The sequence below is a fragment of the Microcaecilia unicolor genome, chromosome 13, assembly GCF_901765095.1.
Source record: "Microcaecilia unicolor chromosome 13, aMicUni1.1, whole genome shotgun sequence".
NCBI lineage: Eukaryota > Metazoa > Chordata > Amphibia > Gymnophiona > Siphonopidae > Microcaecilia > Microcaecilia unicolor.
In genome coordinates, this window is record NC_044043.1 from 8081585 (window position 1) to 8100553 (window position 18969).

At 47.8% G+C, this 18969-nt stretch overlaps 1 protein-coding gene across 1 annotated transcript in view; it reads left to right on the plus strand.

Annotated features, from left to right (window-relative positions):
- The window catches only part of HSF5 (heat shock transcription factor 5), a 93527-nt gene that overhangs the window by 53673 nt on the left and 20885 nt on the right, over positions 1-18969 (plus strand). The window contains exon 4 of the mRNA XM_030185991.1: positions 678-1229. Coding sequence (XP_030041851.1) covers positions 678-1229 — 552 coding nt within the window. The remainder of the gene's footprint in view (positions 1-677; positions 1230-18969) is intronic.

The window sequence follows — 18969 nt, forward strand, 5'->3', positions numbered from 1 at the left end:
CAGCTTCCTGGCAAAGTGCTAACATTTTACACAGGAAACTAGTGTGCTTACAGCAGCTCACTGAAATGCTTAGTAAGAAGTCAAGACTCCTATAAGAAAGCACAAAATTGTCAAGATAAATTACTTCTAATTAAAACATTATTGATCAACAGCAATCTCATTAGGGCTGCTATGGAGGATGGTGGAGGGATATTATCGGAGCTCAAAGTGGGGTACTTTATGCCCAGTTGAGGGTTGTGGTGTATGAAGGCAGATTTAGGTCTGGAGCTGCTGGGGGTTGGGAGGGAGAATGCCTGCTGGATGTGGAGGACATTACAGACTTCAGGACTTTGGGATTTGGACAGAAGGGATTCTGTGTTCTGGGATGAGGTTTTTTTTTTTGGTTGCTATCATATGGCAAGGGGATGATTGCAGGGTTTGAACTTAGCCAGCTATCCTTAGAACAGGAATTTATACACTTTGAGTTAGCCACCTGAAAATTAACATTCGCTGACTTAGTTATTCCCCTGGTCTACAGCTTGCCCTGGGAATGCCCACAATTTCAGCAGCTAAATTTTCCAAGGTTTCAAATCTTTAACTGGCATGATTCTTTTGAAAATTCATGAACCCTATCCAATACTGTATCTGTGTTTTTTCTTGTTAAAGCTAGTGGTCCCTGGTCTGTTTTGTCTCTGCAGAGTCCACCTATACAGTCTTCCTATCCTGTGGAGTTTCTGCCTTCTAACTGGTCATGTGCTGCCTCTGAGGAGGGTAAAAAGACTGAAGTGAACCTGGAGGCTGTTTTCCAGATTGTGGATGAACTGCATTCATCCCCCAAACTAGAGATGGTAAAAGTACATCACGTGGAGAGCCAAGACTGTCCAGCATCACAGCCTAGTAGGGACCAGCAAATTCCAACCACTTCTGTGGCCACCAGTGATGCCACTTGCACAAGCCAACCTAGCCAGCTGGAGTCCCTCACTCCTGTGGTTTCAGATATCACCTCATTTGTAGTGGGAACTGACCAGCCCATTGCCTCATCACTGTCGCAGGCTTCAGATTTTATCTATACAATGCCCTCCAGCCAGACTGCAGACAGCAGTGATAATTCATCCACTGCTGCAGTGATAGTGCAGGGACCTGCAGCTTCACAGCAAGTATCTGTAAAAGTGGAGAATCAGCTGAGTCCAGCTCCTTCACAGCCTGTGGTGGTCCTTCTGGAGGAAGGGATGTCATCCAGTCCTCAGCAGGTAAAGATGGCTCTGTAGTGGTGGGTCTCTTCAGATGCAGCCTTTTTTCCTGGCATTCTTAGACAATGTTCACACATAATAATAACACTTCACTTTAATTGTGTTCAAAAGAACTAAATCTATAAACTCTGTATGAAAAATGTGAAAAACAAAACAGAAGGAATTGCCTCAGAAGCTCAAAAAGCACTGAAAAACAGTGCTCATGCTGCATTCAATCACTGGCATAAAAACTTCTGTATTTTTGAACTTATAAATATCTACATCATCATTTTATCAAAACTGATTAATCAAAAATAAAACTACAGTGTTTAAAACGGCAATGTGCAAGCCCACTATTAAATCCGATGATGGCCAGCGTTTCACAGTGTCACCAACGCTGCGTCAGGGAAACTGGGCATACAACTATCAAACAGTGAAAACAATCTGATTGGTTCAATATCGATATAAATTAAGCCAGAAAAATGCGATCCACCTTATTTGTGTGGACAAAAGAACGAGTGCAATGCGGTGTGCTATGAGTATTAATATGAAATAAAAACTGTCTAGATGAAAGCAAAATCACTGTTTTGATAAAATGATGTGGATGTTTATATGTTCAAAAATACAGAAGATGTTTATGCTGGTGATTGAATGGAGCATGTGCACTGTTTTACAGTGCCTTTTGAGCTTCTGAGGCTTTTCCTTCTGTTTTTTTTCACATTTTTGATATAGATTCAGTTCTTTTTAACACAAAGTGAAGTGTGATTTTGAGTGAATGTTTTTAAACTTCACTCCCCAATGAAGATTTGATTCTTAGTAAATGTAAATATTATGGACCTGATATTCAAATGACCCTGTTTACTAAGCCATGTAATAGGCGCGTTAACTGTGTAGGCACCTACACTATCCCTATAGGTGCCTACATGGTTAGTACACGCACTAATTGTGGGCACATTAAAAACACTAGTGCGCCTTAGTACATGAGTAATGCCACACTGGGAAAAGACCAAGGGTCCATCGAGCCCAGCATCCTGTCCACGACAGCGGCCAATCCAAGCCAAGGGCACCTGGCAAGCTTCCCAAACGTACAAACATTTTTTACATGTTATTCCTGGAATTGTGGATTTTTCCCAAGTCCATTTAGTAGTGGTTTGTGGACTTGTCCTTTAGGAAACCGTCTAACCCCTTTTTAAACTCTGCCAAGTTAACCGCCTTTACCACATTCTCCGGCAACGAACTCCAGAGTTTAATTATGCATTGAGTGAAGAAATATTTTCTCCGATTTGTTTTAAATTTACTACAGTGTAGTTTCATCGCATGCCTCCTAGTCCTAGTATTTTTGGAAAGCGTGAACAGACGCTTCACATCCACCTGTTCCACTCCACTCATTATTTTATATACCTCTATCATGTCTCCCCTCAGCCGTCTCTTCTCCAAGCTGAAAAGCCCTAGCCTCCTTAGTCTTTCTTCATAGGGAAGTCGTCCCATCCCCGCTATCATTTTAGTCGCCCTTCGCTGCACCTTTTCCAATTCTACTATATCTTTCTTGAGATGCGGCAACCAGAATTGAACACAATACTCAAGGTGTGGTCGCACAATGGAGCGATACGACGGCATTATAACATCCTCACACCTGTTTCCATACCTTCCTTTCTTCCTTCGTTCCCTCTACCCTCTCTACTGTCATTGTAATTGTTTCTTTATTTCATTGTAAGACGCTTAGAGGCTGCTTTATGTGGTAAAAAGCGGGGTATAAATGATCTAAATAAATAGATAAATACCTTTCCTAATAATACCCAACATTCTATTTGCTTTCCTAGCCGCAGCAGCACACTGAGCAGAAGGTTTCAGTGTATTATCGACGACGACACCCATATCCCTTTCTTGGTCCGTAACTCCTAACGTGGAACCTTGCATGACGTAGCTATAATTCAGTTTTTTTTATCCCACATGCATCACCTTGCACTTGCTCACATTAAACGGCATCTGCCATTTAGCCGCCCAGTCTCCCAGGTTTGTAAGGTCCTTCTGTAATTTTTCACAATCCTGTTGCGAGTTAATGACTTTGAATAACTTTGTATCATCAGCAAATTTAAGTACCTCGCTAGTTACTCCCAACTCTAAATCATTTATAAATATATTAAAAAGCAGTGGTCCTAGCACAGACCCCTGAGGAACCCCACTAACTACCCTTCTCCATTGTGAATACTGCCCATTTAACCCCACTCTCTGTTTCCTATCCTTCAACCAGTTTTTAATCCACAATAGGACATTTCCTCCTATCCCATGACCCTCCAGTTTCCTCTGTAGCCTTTCATGAGGTACCTTGTCAAACGCCTTTTGAAAATCCAGATGCACAATATCAACCGGCTCCCCTTTGTCCACATGTTTGTTTACTCCTTCAAAGAATTGAAGTAAATTGGTCAGGCAAGATTTCCCCACACAAAAGCCGTGCTGATTTGGTCTCAGTAATCCATGTCCTCGGATGTGCTCTGTAATTTTGTTTTTGACAATAGCCTCTACCATTTTCCCCGGCACCGACATCAGACTCACCAGTCTATGATCTCCCCTGGAACCTTTTTTAAAAATGGGCGTTACATTGGCCACCCTCCAATCTTCCGGTACCACGTTCGATTTTAAGGATAAATTGCATAGTAAACAGGGCCCAAAGTGATTTAAGCAGTTGGCCTGCTTAAATCTAGCCTAGCAGGCCAACTGCTAATATTCAGCAGCACTTAAGTGGGCACTACTGCTGAATATCAGAGATAACCAGTCCACTTTAATCTGGGCATAAGTAAAATATTCCAGGGAGTTGAGAAGGAGCTGGGAGTTAGGTGCTGGCAGTATTCTATGCCGGTGCCCGAATAGCTAACTAGGAAAAGTTAGAACTGTTATTTATACGATCCTAGGTGCCCGGTTAGCTATGTGGGTGCTGGCACTAAATATTGGCCAGCATCTGCTCAACTATTGGGTAAGGGCCTGTAGCTAATCCTCTCTCCTGACCCCCTGACAATCCAGTCTCCCAGACTGCTTGACAACAGTTCAGTCCTCCCTCCTCCTGGGCCTAAATTAACAGGCCTGGTGGTCTATTGGAAGTTGGGGCAGGAGCGAACCCCACTGGCTCCTGCCCCTCGTGACTTCTGATTGAAAATGGCTGTCGCAATCTCAAATGCAGCCCTCTAGCAGTACTGCGAGAATATCGCTAGAAGTTGCAGTAGTCATTTTCAGCCAGATATGAATGGGGTTTATACCTGTCCCAATGACCACTAGTCCTAAGTCCAGGTAGGGGAGATCACACTTGAGGAGCCAGGAGGAGGGATCAGACTGTGTTGGAGGGGCACAGAGAGGGGAAATGTGGATTTCTATTATGTAGGTCCTGGCTGATATTCAGCTGAGACCCACATAACCCCTGCAGCCAGCACATGTCTGGAGATAGCCAGATATTCAGTTCCGGTCCCCGGATATGGCCTGGAATTGAATATCTGGGGCTAATTTAGCCATCGTTGGTCAGCGTGTAAAAAAACACTGACTGCAGTCAGCTGAATATTGATCAGTATGCATTCTATAGAGAATAACAAATGTAATCTAGGATAATTTTAAAAAAGGTTTCCATTGAGAACTCCATGATATTACAAACCATGAGAGAGAAGTTTAAGTTATCAGAGCCCTGAAATACAATTATTTCTCCGATGACAAGCAGGCTGCTTGTTCTCACAATTGGGTCGACGTCTGCGGTGGCCCAGGAACCAGCAAAAATTTTGCAAGCAAAATAAAAAAAAGTCTTTCTGGAGAGTTCCCTCATGCATGAACGTCTTCCCGCCCGCCACGCAAGCATGCCGCTCTAGTTTTTTTCTCCGCTGCGAGGTGCGGTTTGTTTTTCGTGCGCTCCTCTCTTAGGCCCAGGAAAAAGTTCTGTGAGACTTATTTTGTTTCTTTTTGCTTTTTCATTTCAAATATATTTTTAAAAAAATAGTTTTAGTTCCTGTACTTTTTTTTTCCTGTTCAAGTTTCCTTTCTTTTTTGACGCGGACGGCCTTTTGGCCGCACGGTCGGGTTTTTCCCTTTTTTGTGCTTTTCTTTTTGGGCACAATTGCGTTGTTTGATTTCGCCAAGGCCGTGCTTTCTTCCATGTCAGCTAAGAAGCAACTTCATCGTTCTCCTTTGATGCACGGTACCGGGAGCTCCAGGGCATCAAGAGAGTCGGCACCCGAGAAGCGTCGGCACCGAGAGGACCGCTCCCCCTCGGTACAGGAGGTGCCGATGCGTCGGTCTTTTGGCAGTCCGGTACCTACTCTCAAACCTCCACGGATTCTGACACCACCTGCTCCACTGGCCCCGCAGCCTTCTCCAATGGAGGCTCTGGACGAGCGTATCCGGGCCTTGTTTCCAGAACTTCTGAAAGGCTTACTGCATCAATCAGCTTCGGTGTCGGGGGTGCTTGCGCCCTCTCTGCCATCTGCTGCAGCGGTGCCTGGCCTTTCACCTGTGGTGAGGTCTTCGACTGCGGTGCCGCCTGCTGCATCTGCTTCGGCTGCCACCCAGGTCGACTCCCCTTCGACGTTGGTGGAGGGAGCTTCGCCGCAGTTGGATAGGGCGTCGACCTCTCGACACCACCACAGAGGACATCGTTCCTCGGCATCAAGACAGGTCCAGTGTTAGAATACCTTGACACAGGTACTGTCTGGCACTGAGCAGGAGCACTCATGCGAATCAGAGGAAGATCCCAGGTACTTCTCTTCTGATGAGTCTTTTGGGATTCCCTCTGACCCTTCTCCTCCACTGGAAAGAAGACTATCCCCACCGGAGAGTCTTTTTTCTCTTTTGTCCAGGAAATGGTTACGGCTATTCCTTTCCCTGTGGAGGTTGAGGATGAGCCCAGGTCTGACATGCTGGAAGTCCTGGATTATTCTTCTCCACCTAAAGAGGCTGTGACAGTCTCTCTCCATAAGGTACTGAAGGAAGTCCTTATGAGAAACTGGTCCACCCCTCTGTCTGGCCCTGTGGTTCCCAAGAAAGCTGAGCCCAATACCGGATCCACGGTGAACCTGGATTGATGAGGTCCCAATTACCTCACAATTCCATGGTGGTGGATTCCGCTCTCAAGAGAGCTCGGAGTACTAGAGACTTTGCTTCAGCGCCCCCAGGCAGAGAGGCTAGGACTCGACTCTTTTGGGAGAAAGACGTATGAGGCCGCAATGCTTGCTGCCAAGATCCAGTCATTCCAGCTCTTCACGAGCTTACACTTGCGGGACTCAATATGTCAACTGTCCAGCTTGGTTGATGCACTCCCTGCGAAGTTGGCCGAGCCTTTTCACCAGGTGGTCAGGCAGCAGAAGGCATGTCGCAAGTTCCTGCCCAGGGGTACTTTTGACACTTTTGACATGGCATGCAGGATCGCTGCTCAGGGTATAGTGATGTGCAGACTCTCATGGCTGCGTGCCTCTGACCTGGATCATTCGGTCCAGCAGCGGATGGCGGATGTCCCTTGACGGGGGGGACAATCTTTTTGGAGAAAAAGTAGAGGATCTTGTAAGAAGCATAATGATGCTATGGATTATCTCTCCCACCAGGCACCTTCTGCTACAGCCTCCTCATCTAGGAGGTTTTTTGGAGGGAAGAGGAGTGCTCTCTATTCCTACTGTAGGCGTAGGTACACTCCTGCTTCTCGGCAGCCTGCCCAGGCTCAGCCCCAGCGCGCTCGTTCTCGTCAATGGCGTGCATCTAAAGTCCACTGTGCTCCCCAGCAAAAGCAAGGGACGGGCTTTTGACTAGCTCCAGTGCAGCATAACCTCTGTAAAAGTGTCCATACTGGACAACTTACCAGTAGGAGGGAGGTTGATGTTTTTTCACCAAAGGTGGCCTCTCATAACCTCCGACCGGTGGGTTCTTCAAATAGTCCGGTTAGGATACACCCTCAATCTGGAATCCAAACCTCCAAATTGCCCACCAGGAGCTCATTCTTACAGCTCCCAGCAAAGGCAGGTACTTGCAGAGGAACTCTCCGCCCTTCTGAAGGCCAGTGCGGTCGAACCCGTTCCACCAGGGGAAGAAGGGCTGGGATTCTATTCCAGGTACTTGTGCAAAAGAAATCAGGGGGGATGCGTCCCTTCCATATCATCATGCTGATCAATCCATAGACTGGTGGGTTGTGTCCATCTACCAGCAGGTGGAGATAGAGAGCAATCCTTTTGCCTCCCTATATGTGGTCATGTGCTGCTGGAAACTCCTCAGTATGTTCTCTATCTCAGCAGGTGGTGGTCACACACAGCAGCAGCTCTGGCTAGGTCTCCAGGCCTAATTCTTAGGTTTTGTTGAGTACCTGGGGTTGAGGGCTCTTCTTGAGCAAGTGCAAACCTGGTGGTGCCAGGTCCCTCCTTTTCTCCCCCCTCCCGCTGGCTCCGTTAAAAAAAAAAAAAAATTTGGACGTCCTTTAAGGGCGTTTATTTCAACGTTTATATCAGCGTTTATTGCAGCTGCTCACTGGGACACCAGTTCGTTACAGCTCTGAGCGAGGAGCAGGTAATTTTTACCTTTTGTAGCGGGCAGGGGATTCCCCGATCGGTCTCCACGTGGCTTATGGCGTCGGAGGGCGATCGCTCCCCGGACCGCGTGTGCGCGTCTAGCGGGGATGCGGGGGTTTCAAAGCCTGAATTGCCCTTTTTGGGCATCAGTTTGGAGTCCGGTCAGTGTCCCGATTCTTCCTCCGGTGCAGCAGTTTTTCCCACCATAAGCGCCCATCCCCCGCTGCTCGCCCCCTCCATTTTGGCCGGCCACTCTGCTCGGACGGCTTCTTCTTGGGCCGCCCTCGAGGTGGGAGACATTAATGCTATGGTCGCCCTTGATTCGGGCAATGGCAAGAAAGCGGCCAAAGTTAAGCGCCGCTCTTCCCACGCGGCTCCTCGGAGCTTCGCGCCGGATGCCATTTTGGATGCGCAGCATGTTTCTCCCCCGCTCTTGCGAGCGCCAGTTGAGGGTGCGTCTAGGGCCTTGGCCCAGGCTGCAGAAGTGCACAGACTGGGGGGTTTCTCCCCTGAGTTCATTTTGCTGCTGCATCGGGCTTTTCTTATGCAAAACGCTGCCCCTGCTCCCCTGTCTGATAAAGGGGTTGAGGCCTCCGGAAGCAAACGCCCTCGGGTGGATTTCCAGGCCCTAGAGGACTCTGAGGCTCATTTTCAAAGCACTTAGCCTCCCAAAGTTCCATAGAAACCTATGGAACTTAGCCTCCCAAAGTGCTTTGAAAATATGCCTCTCTGTCTCCTCTGATGTAGATGAGGGCAGCGTATCTGAGTTGTCCCAACGGTCCTTTGGGGATTCCTTGGAGGAGACGGATTCCCGCTCGAATGGAGCGGATGACCCCTCTGCAGTGCGGATCTTAGGCTCAGAGGATTTGCCCAACCTGTTAGTGCAGGCCATGAGCATTTTGAAGATTTCCTCTCCGGAGGACGTCTCTCCCTCAGCCTCTGCTGGCTCTGCCATTATGCTGGGGACGAAGCGCCCGCCTAGAAGCTTCCACGTGCATGAAGCCATGCACACTTTGATTTCGGCTCAATGGGATTTCCCAGAAGCGAGCCTTAAAGTGGCTAGGGCTATGTCCCGCCTCTATCCTCTGCCGGAAGGCGAACGGGAGGCCTTTCTTTGGCCTACCGTGGATTCCTTAATCACTGCGGTGACTAAGAAAACGGCGTTGCCGGTGGAAGGTGGCACGGCCCTAAAGGACGCCCAAGACAGAAGATTGGAGGCGGCTTTAAAGTCGTCCTTCGAGGCGACTGCTTTAAGTTTGCAGGCCTCAGTTTGCAGCTCCTATGTGGCCAGGGCGTGCCTGACGATTGTGCAGCGGGCTTCCCCCTCGGATCCTTCCTTGAGGGCTGACAATCCGATTGTCTGGCAGGAACACTCTGCCTACTTGGGTGTTGAAACAAACTCCCAGATACTCCAGGGACTGAGTCGGGCGCAGCTGGCTTTTCTCCCAGTTGATGATCCACCCCAGGGAGCTCAAAAGAGCAATCACCCGGTCTACAGCTCTGCCGCACTCTGCATAAGAGGGGGCTCGGATCAACCAGTCGTCCAGATAAGGATGGACTTGTACTCCTTCCTTTCGTAGGAAGGCCGCGATGACCACCATTACTTTGGAGAAGGTCTGCGGAGCAGTAGCCAACCCGAACGGGAGGGCTCTGAACTGGAAGTGTCAGCCCAGGCCTGCAAAACGCAGAAAGCGTTGATGAGGAGGCCAGATGGGAATATGCAAGTAAGCTTCCTTGATGTCCAAGGATGCCAGGAACTCCCCTGCTTTCACTGCCGCTATAACAGAGCGGAGAGTCCCCATTCGGAAGTGTCGAACTTTCAAGGCTCGATTGACCCCTTTGAGGTCGAGGATAGGCCGCACAGAACCTCCTTTCTTTGGTACCACAAAGTAAATGGAGTAACGTCCCTTGCCAAGCTTCCCAGTGGTATCAGGCTGCGGGAAGTCTAGAAGATGTGATCCAACTGTCCACCGACTTTCAGAATTCCTTACAGTGGTGGACGATTCGATCAAATTTGACTTTGGGACGCCCATTCCAAATCTCTCAGCCGCAAAAAGTGCTGACAACGGATGCATCCCTCCTTGGGTGGGGAGCTCATGTAGATGAGCTTCACACTCAAGGAGCTTGGTCTTTTCAGGAAAAAGGTCTTCAGATCAACCTCCTGGAATTGAGAGCAATCTGGAATGCTCTAAAGGCTTTCAGAGACCGGCTGTCCAACCAAATCATATTGATTCAGACAGACAATCAGGTTGCCATGTATTATACCAACAAGCAGGGATCACCAGATCTCGCCCTCTGTGTCAGGAAGCTGTCCAGATGTGGCATTGGGCACACCGCCACGGCATGTTTCTCCAAGCCACTTGGCAGGCGTAAACAACAGTCTGGCCGACAGATTGAGCAGGATAATGCAACCTCACGAGTGGTCACTGAACATGGGCGTATTCCACAAGATCTTCCGAGCGTGGGGCACCCCCTCGGTAGATCTTTTTGCCACTCAGATCAATCACAAGGTCCCTCAGTTTTGTTCCAGGCTTCAGGCCCACGACAGACTAGCGTCAGATGTGTTTCTCCTGCATTGGGGGACAGGCCTCCTGTATGCGTAGTCTCCCATACCTCTAATAGGGAAGACTTTACTGAAACTCAAGCAAGCCTGTGGAACCATGATTCTGATAGCTCCTTTCTGGCCACGTCAGATTTGATTTCTTAGTCTTCTGGAGTTGTCCTCCGAGGAGCCGTGGAGATTGGAATGTTTTCCAACCCTTATCACTCAGAACAAGGAGTCGAAGCTGCAGTGTAGTAAATTTAGAACGAACTTGAGGAAATATTTCTTCACTCAATGCGTAGTTGGACTCTGGAATTTGTTGCCAGAAAAAGTGGTTAAGGCGGTTGACTTAGCAGAATTTAAAAAAGGATTGGATGGCTTCCTCGAGGAAAAGGCCATAGCATGTTATTGAATGGACGGGGGAAAAATCCACTATTTCTGGGATGGGCGGGACAAATTGTTTGGCCGCTGTCGGAGACAGGGTGCTGGGCTCAATGGACCCTTGGTCTGTCCCAGCATGGCGATGCTTATGTACTTATGCTTATGTACTTCTACATCCCAACCTCCAGTCTCTGGCTTTCACGGCCTGGATGTTGAGAGCTTAGAATTCACCTCCTTGGGTCTTTCACAGGGTGTCTCCCGAGTCTTGCTTGCTTCCAGGAAAGATTCCACCAAGAGGTGTTACTCTTTCAAATGGAGGAGGTTTGCCGTTTGGTGTGACAGCAAGGCCCTAGATCCTCTTTCTTGTCCTACACAGACCCTGCTTGAATACCTTCTACACTTGTCAGAGTCTGGTCTCAAGACCAACTCCGTAAGAGTTCACCTTAGTGCGATTAGTGCTTATCATCGCCGTGTAGAAGGTAAGCCTATCTGTGGACAGCCTTTAGTTGTTCGCTTCATGAGAGGTTTGCTTTTGTCAAAGCCCCCAGTCAAACCTCCACCAGTGTCAAGGATCTCAACGTCGTTCTCACCCAGCTGATGAAAGCTCCTTTTGAATCACTGAATTCCTGCCATCTGAGGTACTTGACCTGGAAGGTCATTTTCTTGGTGGCTGTTACTTCAGCTCGTAGGGTCAGTGAGCTTCAGGCCTTGGTAGTTCATGCACCTTATATCAAGTTTCATCACAACAGAGTAGTCCTCCGCACGCACCCTAGGTTCCTGCCAAAGGTGGTGTCGGAGTTCCCTCTGAACCAGTCAATTGTCTTGCCAACATTCTTTCCCCGTCCTCATACCCGCCCTGGCGAAAGCAGATTACATAGCTTGGACTGCAAGAGAGCATTGGCCTTTTACATGGAACGGACAAAGCTCTTCAGACAGTCTGCCCAGTTGTTTGTTTCTTTCAATCCCAACAGGAGGGGAGTTGCTATCGGAAAACGCACAATCTCCAATTGTCTAGCAGATTGCATTTCCTTCACTTATGCCCAAGCTGGGCTGTCTTTAGAGGACCATGTCAAGGCTCATAATGTTAGAGCCATGGCTGCATCAGTGGCTCACTTAAAGTCAGCCTCCATTGAAGAGATTTGTAAAGCTGCAACGTGGTCATCAGTCCACACATTCACATCTCACTACTGCCTTCAGCAAGATACCCGACGCGACAGTCGGTTTGGGCAGTCAGTGCTGCAGAATCTGTTCAGGGTTTAGAATCCAACTCCACCCCCCTAGACCCATTTTGATTCTGTTCCAGGCTGCACTCTCAGTTGGTTGATTTTGGTTTCAGGTCAATCTATGTTATGTCCTCACCGTTGTGAGGACCAATTGACCAATGTTCATTATTTTGAGTGAGCCTGGTTGCTAGGGATATCCCAATTGTGAGAACAAGCAGCCTGCTTGTCCTTAGAGAAAGCAAAGATACTTACCTGTAGCAGGTATTCTCCGAGGACAGTAGGCTGATTGTTCTCACAAACCCACCCTCCTCCCCTTTGGAGTTGTTGTTCTTGTGTTTATACTTTTTGATTAAACTAGAGCGGCTTGCTCGCGCAGCGGGTGGGAAGACATTCGCACATGCGCCGTTCGCGTTGCTCGCGCGAGGGAACTCTCCAGAAAGACTGTTTTATTTTGCTTGCTAAATTTTTGCTGGTTCCTGGGCCGCCGCAGACGTCGACCCAATTGTGAGAAAAATCAGCCTGCTGTTCTCGGAGAATACCTACTACAGGTAAGTATCTTCGCTTTTTGTGTTGCAGTATAGTGCCAGTCTGTCATTAGAGATTGATGTTCACTGTTACTCTGTTGTAGTCTTTGTAGAAGTGGGAAAGCTAAAACTTTTGATAGGCAGGCTAAACAGAGGTTCTAACTTGGCATTAAGAGCCACACATGAGCCAAAGGATTTAGCACAGAATTTACCCTTTTCATAGCATCCCTATAGACCAGCTTAAACGAGTGAGTTATGTATTCTGAACACCAGATGGAGACTGAGAACTACTAGCTTCCAAAGTGAGTGTATAAGTGCCCTGTGCAGCCCACAGACAGTCAGTATTTCTCAGTCTCCAGCAGATGGTAGATCATCTGTGCAGCTCAGATCTGGTGAGCTTCTCGATGTAAGATTCTATTGTTTATCCCTTTCTTAATATAAAAAGTAGAGAGGTGTGGTAGCCTTGTTAGTCCACTCTTAAAGGTTATCAATAGAAATCAAACAAAATAAAACATGGAAAAGGTATCACCTTAATATAAAAAAAAAAGATCAACTGAGGAATTGTTGGTTTAGCCTGTTAGATATGGGTCCTTTTAGCCTGGGGTCTAGACATATTGGTGCTATACCCAGGATGACCAGATCGCTTCTGCCCCTTTCTATTTGGCAGACTCTGCTTGAGCAAGCAGTCAGTGCATGGACCTTTGTGTCTCAGCTTCCCTTCTCCCTATTCTGGAGGGAAACCATAAATTCTGGCAGGGCCAAAAGGAACCAGGTTAAGAAAAATAAAGTAATCTTATGGCTCTGCTTTTGGTTCGTTTTTTTATGGGGACCCCTTTTTCTCCGAGGACAAGCATGCCACCTTATTCTAACATCTGGGTGATGTCATCCAATGGAGCCCTGTCAAACCTCCACCAGTGCCATGGGATCTCAATGTCGTTCTGACCCAGCTGGTGAAAGCTCCTTTTGAGCCACCAAATTCCTGACATCTGAAGTACTTGACCTGGAATGTCGTTTTCTTGGTGGCTGTTACTTCAGCTCGTAGGGTCAGTGAGCTTCAGGCCTTAAACTAAGTTTCATCACAACAGAGTAGTCCTTCGCATGCACCCTAAGTTCTTGCCGAAGGTAGTATCGGAGTTCCATATGAACCAGTCGATTGTCTTGCCAGCATTTTTTCCCCAACCTCATGCACATCCTGGCGAAAGCAACTTGCACACCTTGGATTGCAAGAGATCATTGGCCTACTACTTGCAGCGGACAAGGCCCCACAGGCAGTCCGCCCAGCTTTTTGTTTCTTTTGATTCCAATAGGATGTGGGTCACCATCAGGAAACACACCAACTCAGTTTGACTGGCAGATTGCATTTCCTTCACTTATTCCCAGGCTAGGCTGGGCTGGCCTTAGAGGGTCATGCAATGGCTCTTAATGTCAGAGCCATGACTGCGTCGGTAGGCCACTTAAGGTCAGCCTCCATTGAAGAAATTTGCAAGGCTGCAACGTGGTCTTTAGTCCACACATTCACATCTCACTACTACCTTGAGCAGGATACCCGACACGACAGTCGGTTTGGGCAGTCAGTGCTGCAGAATCTATTTGGGGTCTAGAATCCAGCTGCACCCTCCTAGGCCCATTTTGTTCTGTTCCAGGCTGCACTCTCATTTATATTGTATATAGTTTCAGGATAATCTGTATAATGTCCTCACCATTGCGAGGCCCAATTGACCAATGTTTGTTCTTTTGGGTGAGCCTGGATGCTAGGGATTCCCCATGTGTGAGAATATTCAAGCCTGCTTGTCTTCGGAGAAAGCGAAGATACTTATCTGTAGCAGGTGTTCTCTAAGGACAGCAGACTTCCTATTCTCACAATCCCACCCACCTCCTCATGGAGTTGTCTCCTTCATTACTTTATATTTATTCTTTTTGCTTTTAAATTAAACTGAGATGACTGCGTTCTCACTGTGGGCGGGAAGGCACTCGCGTATGCGTAGTGGAGCATGGCTCACTCTTCACAAAGCTCTTTTTACTTTGGCATAATTGCTGGACCAGACAACACGGATCAACATCTACCCATGTGTGAGAATATGAAGTCTGCTGTCCTCGGAGAATACCTGCTACAGGTAAGTATCTTTTTTCAATTTGTACCAAAGCTTCATTGCATAGTCTACAGATAATATAGAATACAGTGGCCAGGCTGATTTATTCTCTGAATCGATTTGATTCAGTAACACCATATTTGTTTGATTTACACTGGCTGCTGGTGGATTTGAGGGTGCAGTTTAAACTTGGGACTCTTGCATTTAAGATATTGCATGATGAAGCCCCATACTATCTTGTAAAAATAGTTAATATTTCCACCAGTTGTAAGTCTGATTGTTTAAGAGTACAATATCTACTTCATTTTTCATCGGTACATAATGTTAGATTTAACAGATTACTGTCTACTTCTATTTCTTATAAGGCAGTATCATTTGGGAACTCCTTACCATTAGAACTTCAATTGATAGGAAATTATTTATATTTTAGGAAGTCATTTAGGTCTTTTTTTATTTCAGCAGTATTTCAATGCATAAAAACTGGTCTTTAGTTGATGTTCTTTTACTTTACTGTACTTATTAGCTGATTAATATGTAATATCAGAACGTGTGTTTCATTCTTATTTAATATGTAACCCTCTTGGAACTGTTTATGGTATTAGCAGGATATAAGTCCAGTATAAGGTAATGTAATGTAACATCACCCAGTTGTGAGAATGTAGAGGAGCATTTTTGATATGACGTCTAAATCTGATTTTGGACGTTTTGCTTGAAAAATCAAGAAGCGAACAGAGACATTTTTCAGGTTTGAAAATCGCTATCTTTTTGTTTTGAAAATGGCCTTTTCCTAGTCATTTTGTGCTCAGTGCATTTTTGTTTTATGACCATTTTTGAAACAAAAAATGTCCAAGTGAAAAATGCACAAAAACAAGCCATTGGGACATATGGGCGGGGCCAGCATACTTATTAGATTGACCACTAAACATCCCAGCAGAGCGGTTGGGCACCCTAGTGAGCACTGCAGTGGACTTCACATAAAAGGTCCCAGGTACACACCTGACCGTTAGCCCCTTATATTGTATGGTGAGCCCTCCAAAAATCTATTGTACCCAACTGTATACCACTACAATAGCCCTTATGTCTGCATGTGTCACCTGTATGTGGGTATAGTAGGTTTTTAGTGGGTTTTGGAGGGCTCACACTTTCCACTGCAAGTGTAACAGTTAGAGTGGGATATGCATCCCCAGACACTAGTCTCTTTGAACAATGTATTAGCCTCTATGAGAGTCACATTTTGTTCTTAGGACCCATTATCTTCATCCTGAATCAAACTAGCCAGCCTGCATCAGAACCCCCCACTTGTTGGCCATAGTGAACTCAAGCCTGGCTACTGGGCAAGTCCCTCCCGAATGGAAAATCGCTTGTGTCCAATCAATCTTTAAAAAGTCGTCTCTCGACCCATGACTCCTTCTTTAATTACAGGCCTGTTTCTAACTCGTGTTTTATATCTAAGGTTATAGAGAAAGTAGTTTTTTAACAGCTTAGCCAATATGTGGAAAAGAAACTTGTTCTGCATCCTCGACAACTCTACAAGGTCAGTTTACTTAATCTAGATCTACTGCCTCTTCAGTGTTGCCTAAAAGCTGTAGCCCTGTGGCTCTTGGCAACTTAAAACAAGGTGATGGTCTCAGTGGCTCTTAGACCATCACCTTGTTTTAAATTGCGACAAGACAGTAGCCTGTTGGCTGTCTGGTCATCATACGCCACCTACTGACTCTTTCTGCGAGGACAAGCAGGCTGCTTGTTCTCACTGATGGGTCGGCGTCCATGGCGGCCCAGGAACGGAGATTTTTCCAGCAAAAATCAACAAATGTGACAGCTTCCGGAGCGCGGGACAGACGCACTGCACATGCATGGCCATCTTCCCGCCCGCGCGCATCCGTTCCCGCCTCAGTTTTTCTTTTTCTGTGGTGGAGAGTGGGTGCGTGTCGGTCTCTCTCCCTTAGGCCCAGAGAAAGACTTTGGCGTTTTTAGCGCTGTTAATTCACGCTTTCTTTTTGGTTTTCATTGCCTCTTTGTCTTTCTTTTTCCAGTTTAAAAAAGAAAAGAAAAAATCCTTTTTTTCTTATTTTTCCCCCTTTTTAAGTTTCCTTTTGCTTCCGAGGTGGCCTTCTTAGGCCGCGCGTACGCGGTTCTCATTTTTGTGCCCCTCTGTTGGCACAATCGAGCCTTTTGATTTCGCCGCCGTGATATTTCTGCTCATGTCCTCGAAGCCTCCCAGCGGCTTCAAAAAGTGTGCTCGGTGCCAGCAGTCAATCTCAGGCACTGACCTGCACACATGGTGCATCCAGTGCCTTGGGCCCAACCATCGCCCAGACGCCTGTAAGTTGTGTCTGAGCTTGAAAAAGAGGACACAGGCATCGAGAAGAGCTCTTCGGGACCGTCTTTTTAGAGCTCCGACTGATTCCTCGACATCGGCACCGGGGATGGCATCGACATCAGGAGACAAGGTAATGGCTGTCCGGACTTCACCTCTAGCTGGGAGTAGTGAGCCGTTGAGCGGGTCTCCATCTGTCTCAAGGGCTCTTGCTGTGCAGGCCCATCAGGACCGACCGCTGTCGGATCCGACCCCGAGGAGGCGTGTGGATTCCACGCCCTCCTCGTCAGTACCGAGGAGTGCCGGTGACGTACTTCGAGTGAAGAAGCATCGTCATCGGTCTCCTTCGAGACACGGTACCGGGAGCTCCGGGGCATTGAAGGATTCGGCACCCAAGAAACGTCGACGCCGTGAGGAGCGCTCACCCTCCATAGGTGTCGGTGCGTAGATCTTCGGACTTCCTGAGCCCCTACGTCTTGCCCCATCCTTGGCCACCTTTAAATCTAGACTGAAAACCCACCTCTTCAACATTGCTTTTGACTCATAACCACTTGTAACCACTCGCCTCCACCTACCCTCCTCTCTTCCTTCCTGTTCACATTAATTGATTTGATTTGCTTACTTTATTTATTTTTTGTCTATTAGATTGTAAGCTCTTTGAGCAGGGACTGTCTTTCTTCTATGTTTGTGCAGCGCTGCGTATGCTTTGTAGCGCTATAGAAATGCTAAATAGTAGTAGTAGTAGCCCGTTACCGCCTCCCAGACCTCCACATATTCTGCCGCCGACTTCTGCACCAGCCCCACAGTCTTCCTCGACAGCGGCTGTAGACGAGCGCATCCGAGCCATTCTTCCAGGTCTCCTGGAAGGGCTGCTGCGTCAGTCTATCTCGGTACCGGGGGTGCTTGCGCCCTCGGTACCGTCGATGGAAGTGGCGGCTGGCTCTGTGCCTGTGGTGCGGTCCCCGACGCCGGTACCGCTTGCGGCATCAGCCTCGGCTGCCACCCAGGACGACTCGACGTCGCTGGAGGGAGCTTCATTGCCGCCGGCATGGGAGTCGACTTCTCGGCATCGCCATAGAGGACGGGGTTCCTCGGCGTCGAGACGGGCCCGGTTTCGGACTGCAGTTAGAGAATTCTTGTCCGATACCAATGAGGATGCCTCGTGGGATGAAGGGGAAGACCCCAGATATTTCTCTTCTGAGGAGTCCTGTGGTCTTCCTTCTGATCCAACTCCTTCACCTGAGAGGAAGCTTTCTCCATTGGAGAGTCTCTCCTTCTCGTCATTTGTCCAGGAAATGTCTGTGGGCATTCCCTTCCCGGTGGTCACTGACGATGAGCCCAGGACTGAGATGCTCAAGGTCCTTGACTATCCTTCACACCTAAGGAGTCGTCCACTGCCCCTTTGCATAATGTCCATAAAGAGACATTGCTTAGGAACTGGACGAAACCACTCAGTAATCCCACCATTCCCAAAAAAGCTGAGTCCCAATATCAGATTCACGGAGAACCTGAGTTGATGAGGTCCCAGATGAGGTCCCAGTTACCTCATGACTCTATGGTTGTGGATTCCACTCTCAAGAGAGCCAGGAGTACTAGGGATTTTGCCTCGGCGCCCCCAGGGCGAGAGTCTAGGACTCTGGACTCTTTTAGTCCTCTATGCTTGTGTACAAGATCCAATCATACCAGCTCTAAACGAACATCCATATGCGGAACAATGTTAAGCAGCTGGCGGACTTGGTGGACAAGCTCCCTCCGGAGCATGCCAAGCCTTTTCAGGAGGTGGTCAGGCAGCTGAAGGCGTGTCGCAAATTCCTGTCTAGGGGTGCTTACGACACTTTTGATGTTGCGTCCAGATCTGCTGCTCAAGGTATAGTGATGCACAGACTCTCCTGGCTGCGTGCCTCTGACCTGGATAATCAAACCCAGCAGCGGCTTGCGGATGTCCCTTGCCGGGGGGATAATATTTTTATTATTTCCACCAGCGGGAAACCGCCCTCGACAATCTCTTCCACCGGGCGCCTTCAGCATCTACCTCATCAGGTAGACGTTTTTTCCAGGGAAGGCAGAATGCCCCCTATGCTTACAACAAGCGTAGGTACAATCCACCTTCTCGACAGCCTTCTCAGGCTCAGCCCCAGCGCGCTCGTTCTCATCAACAGCGTG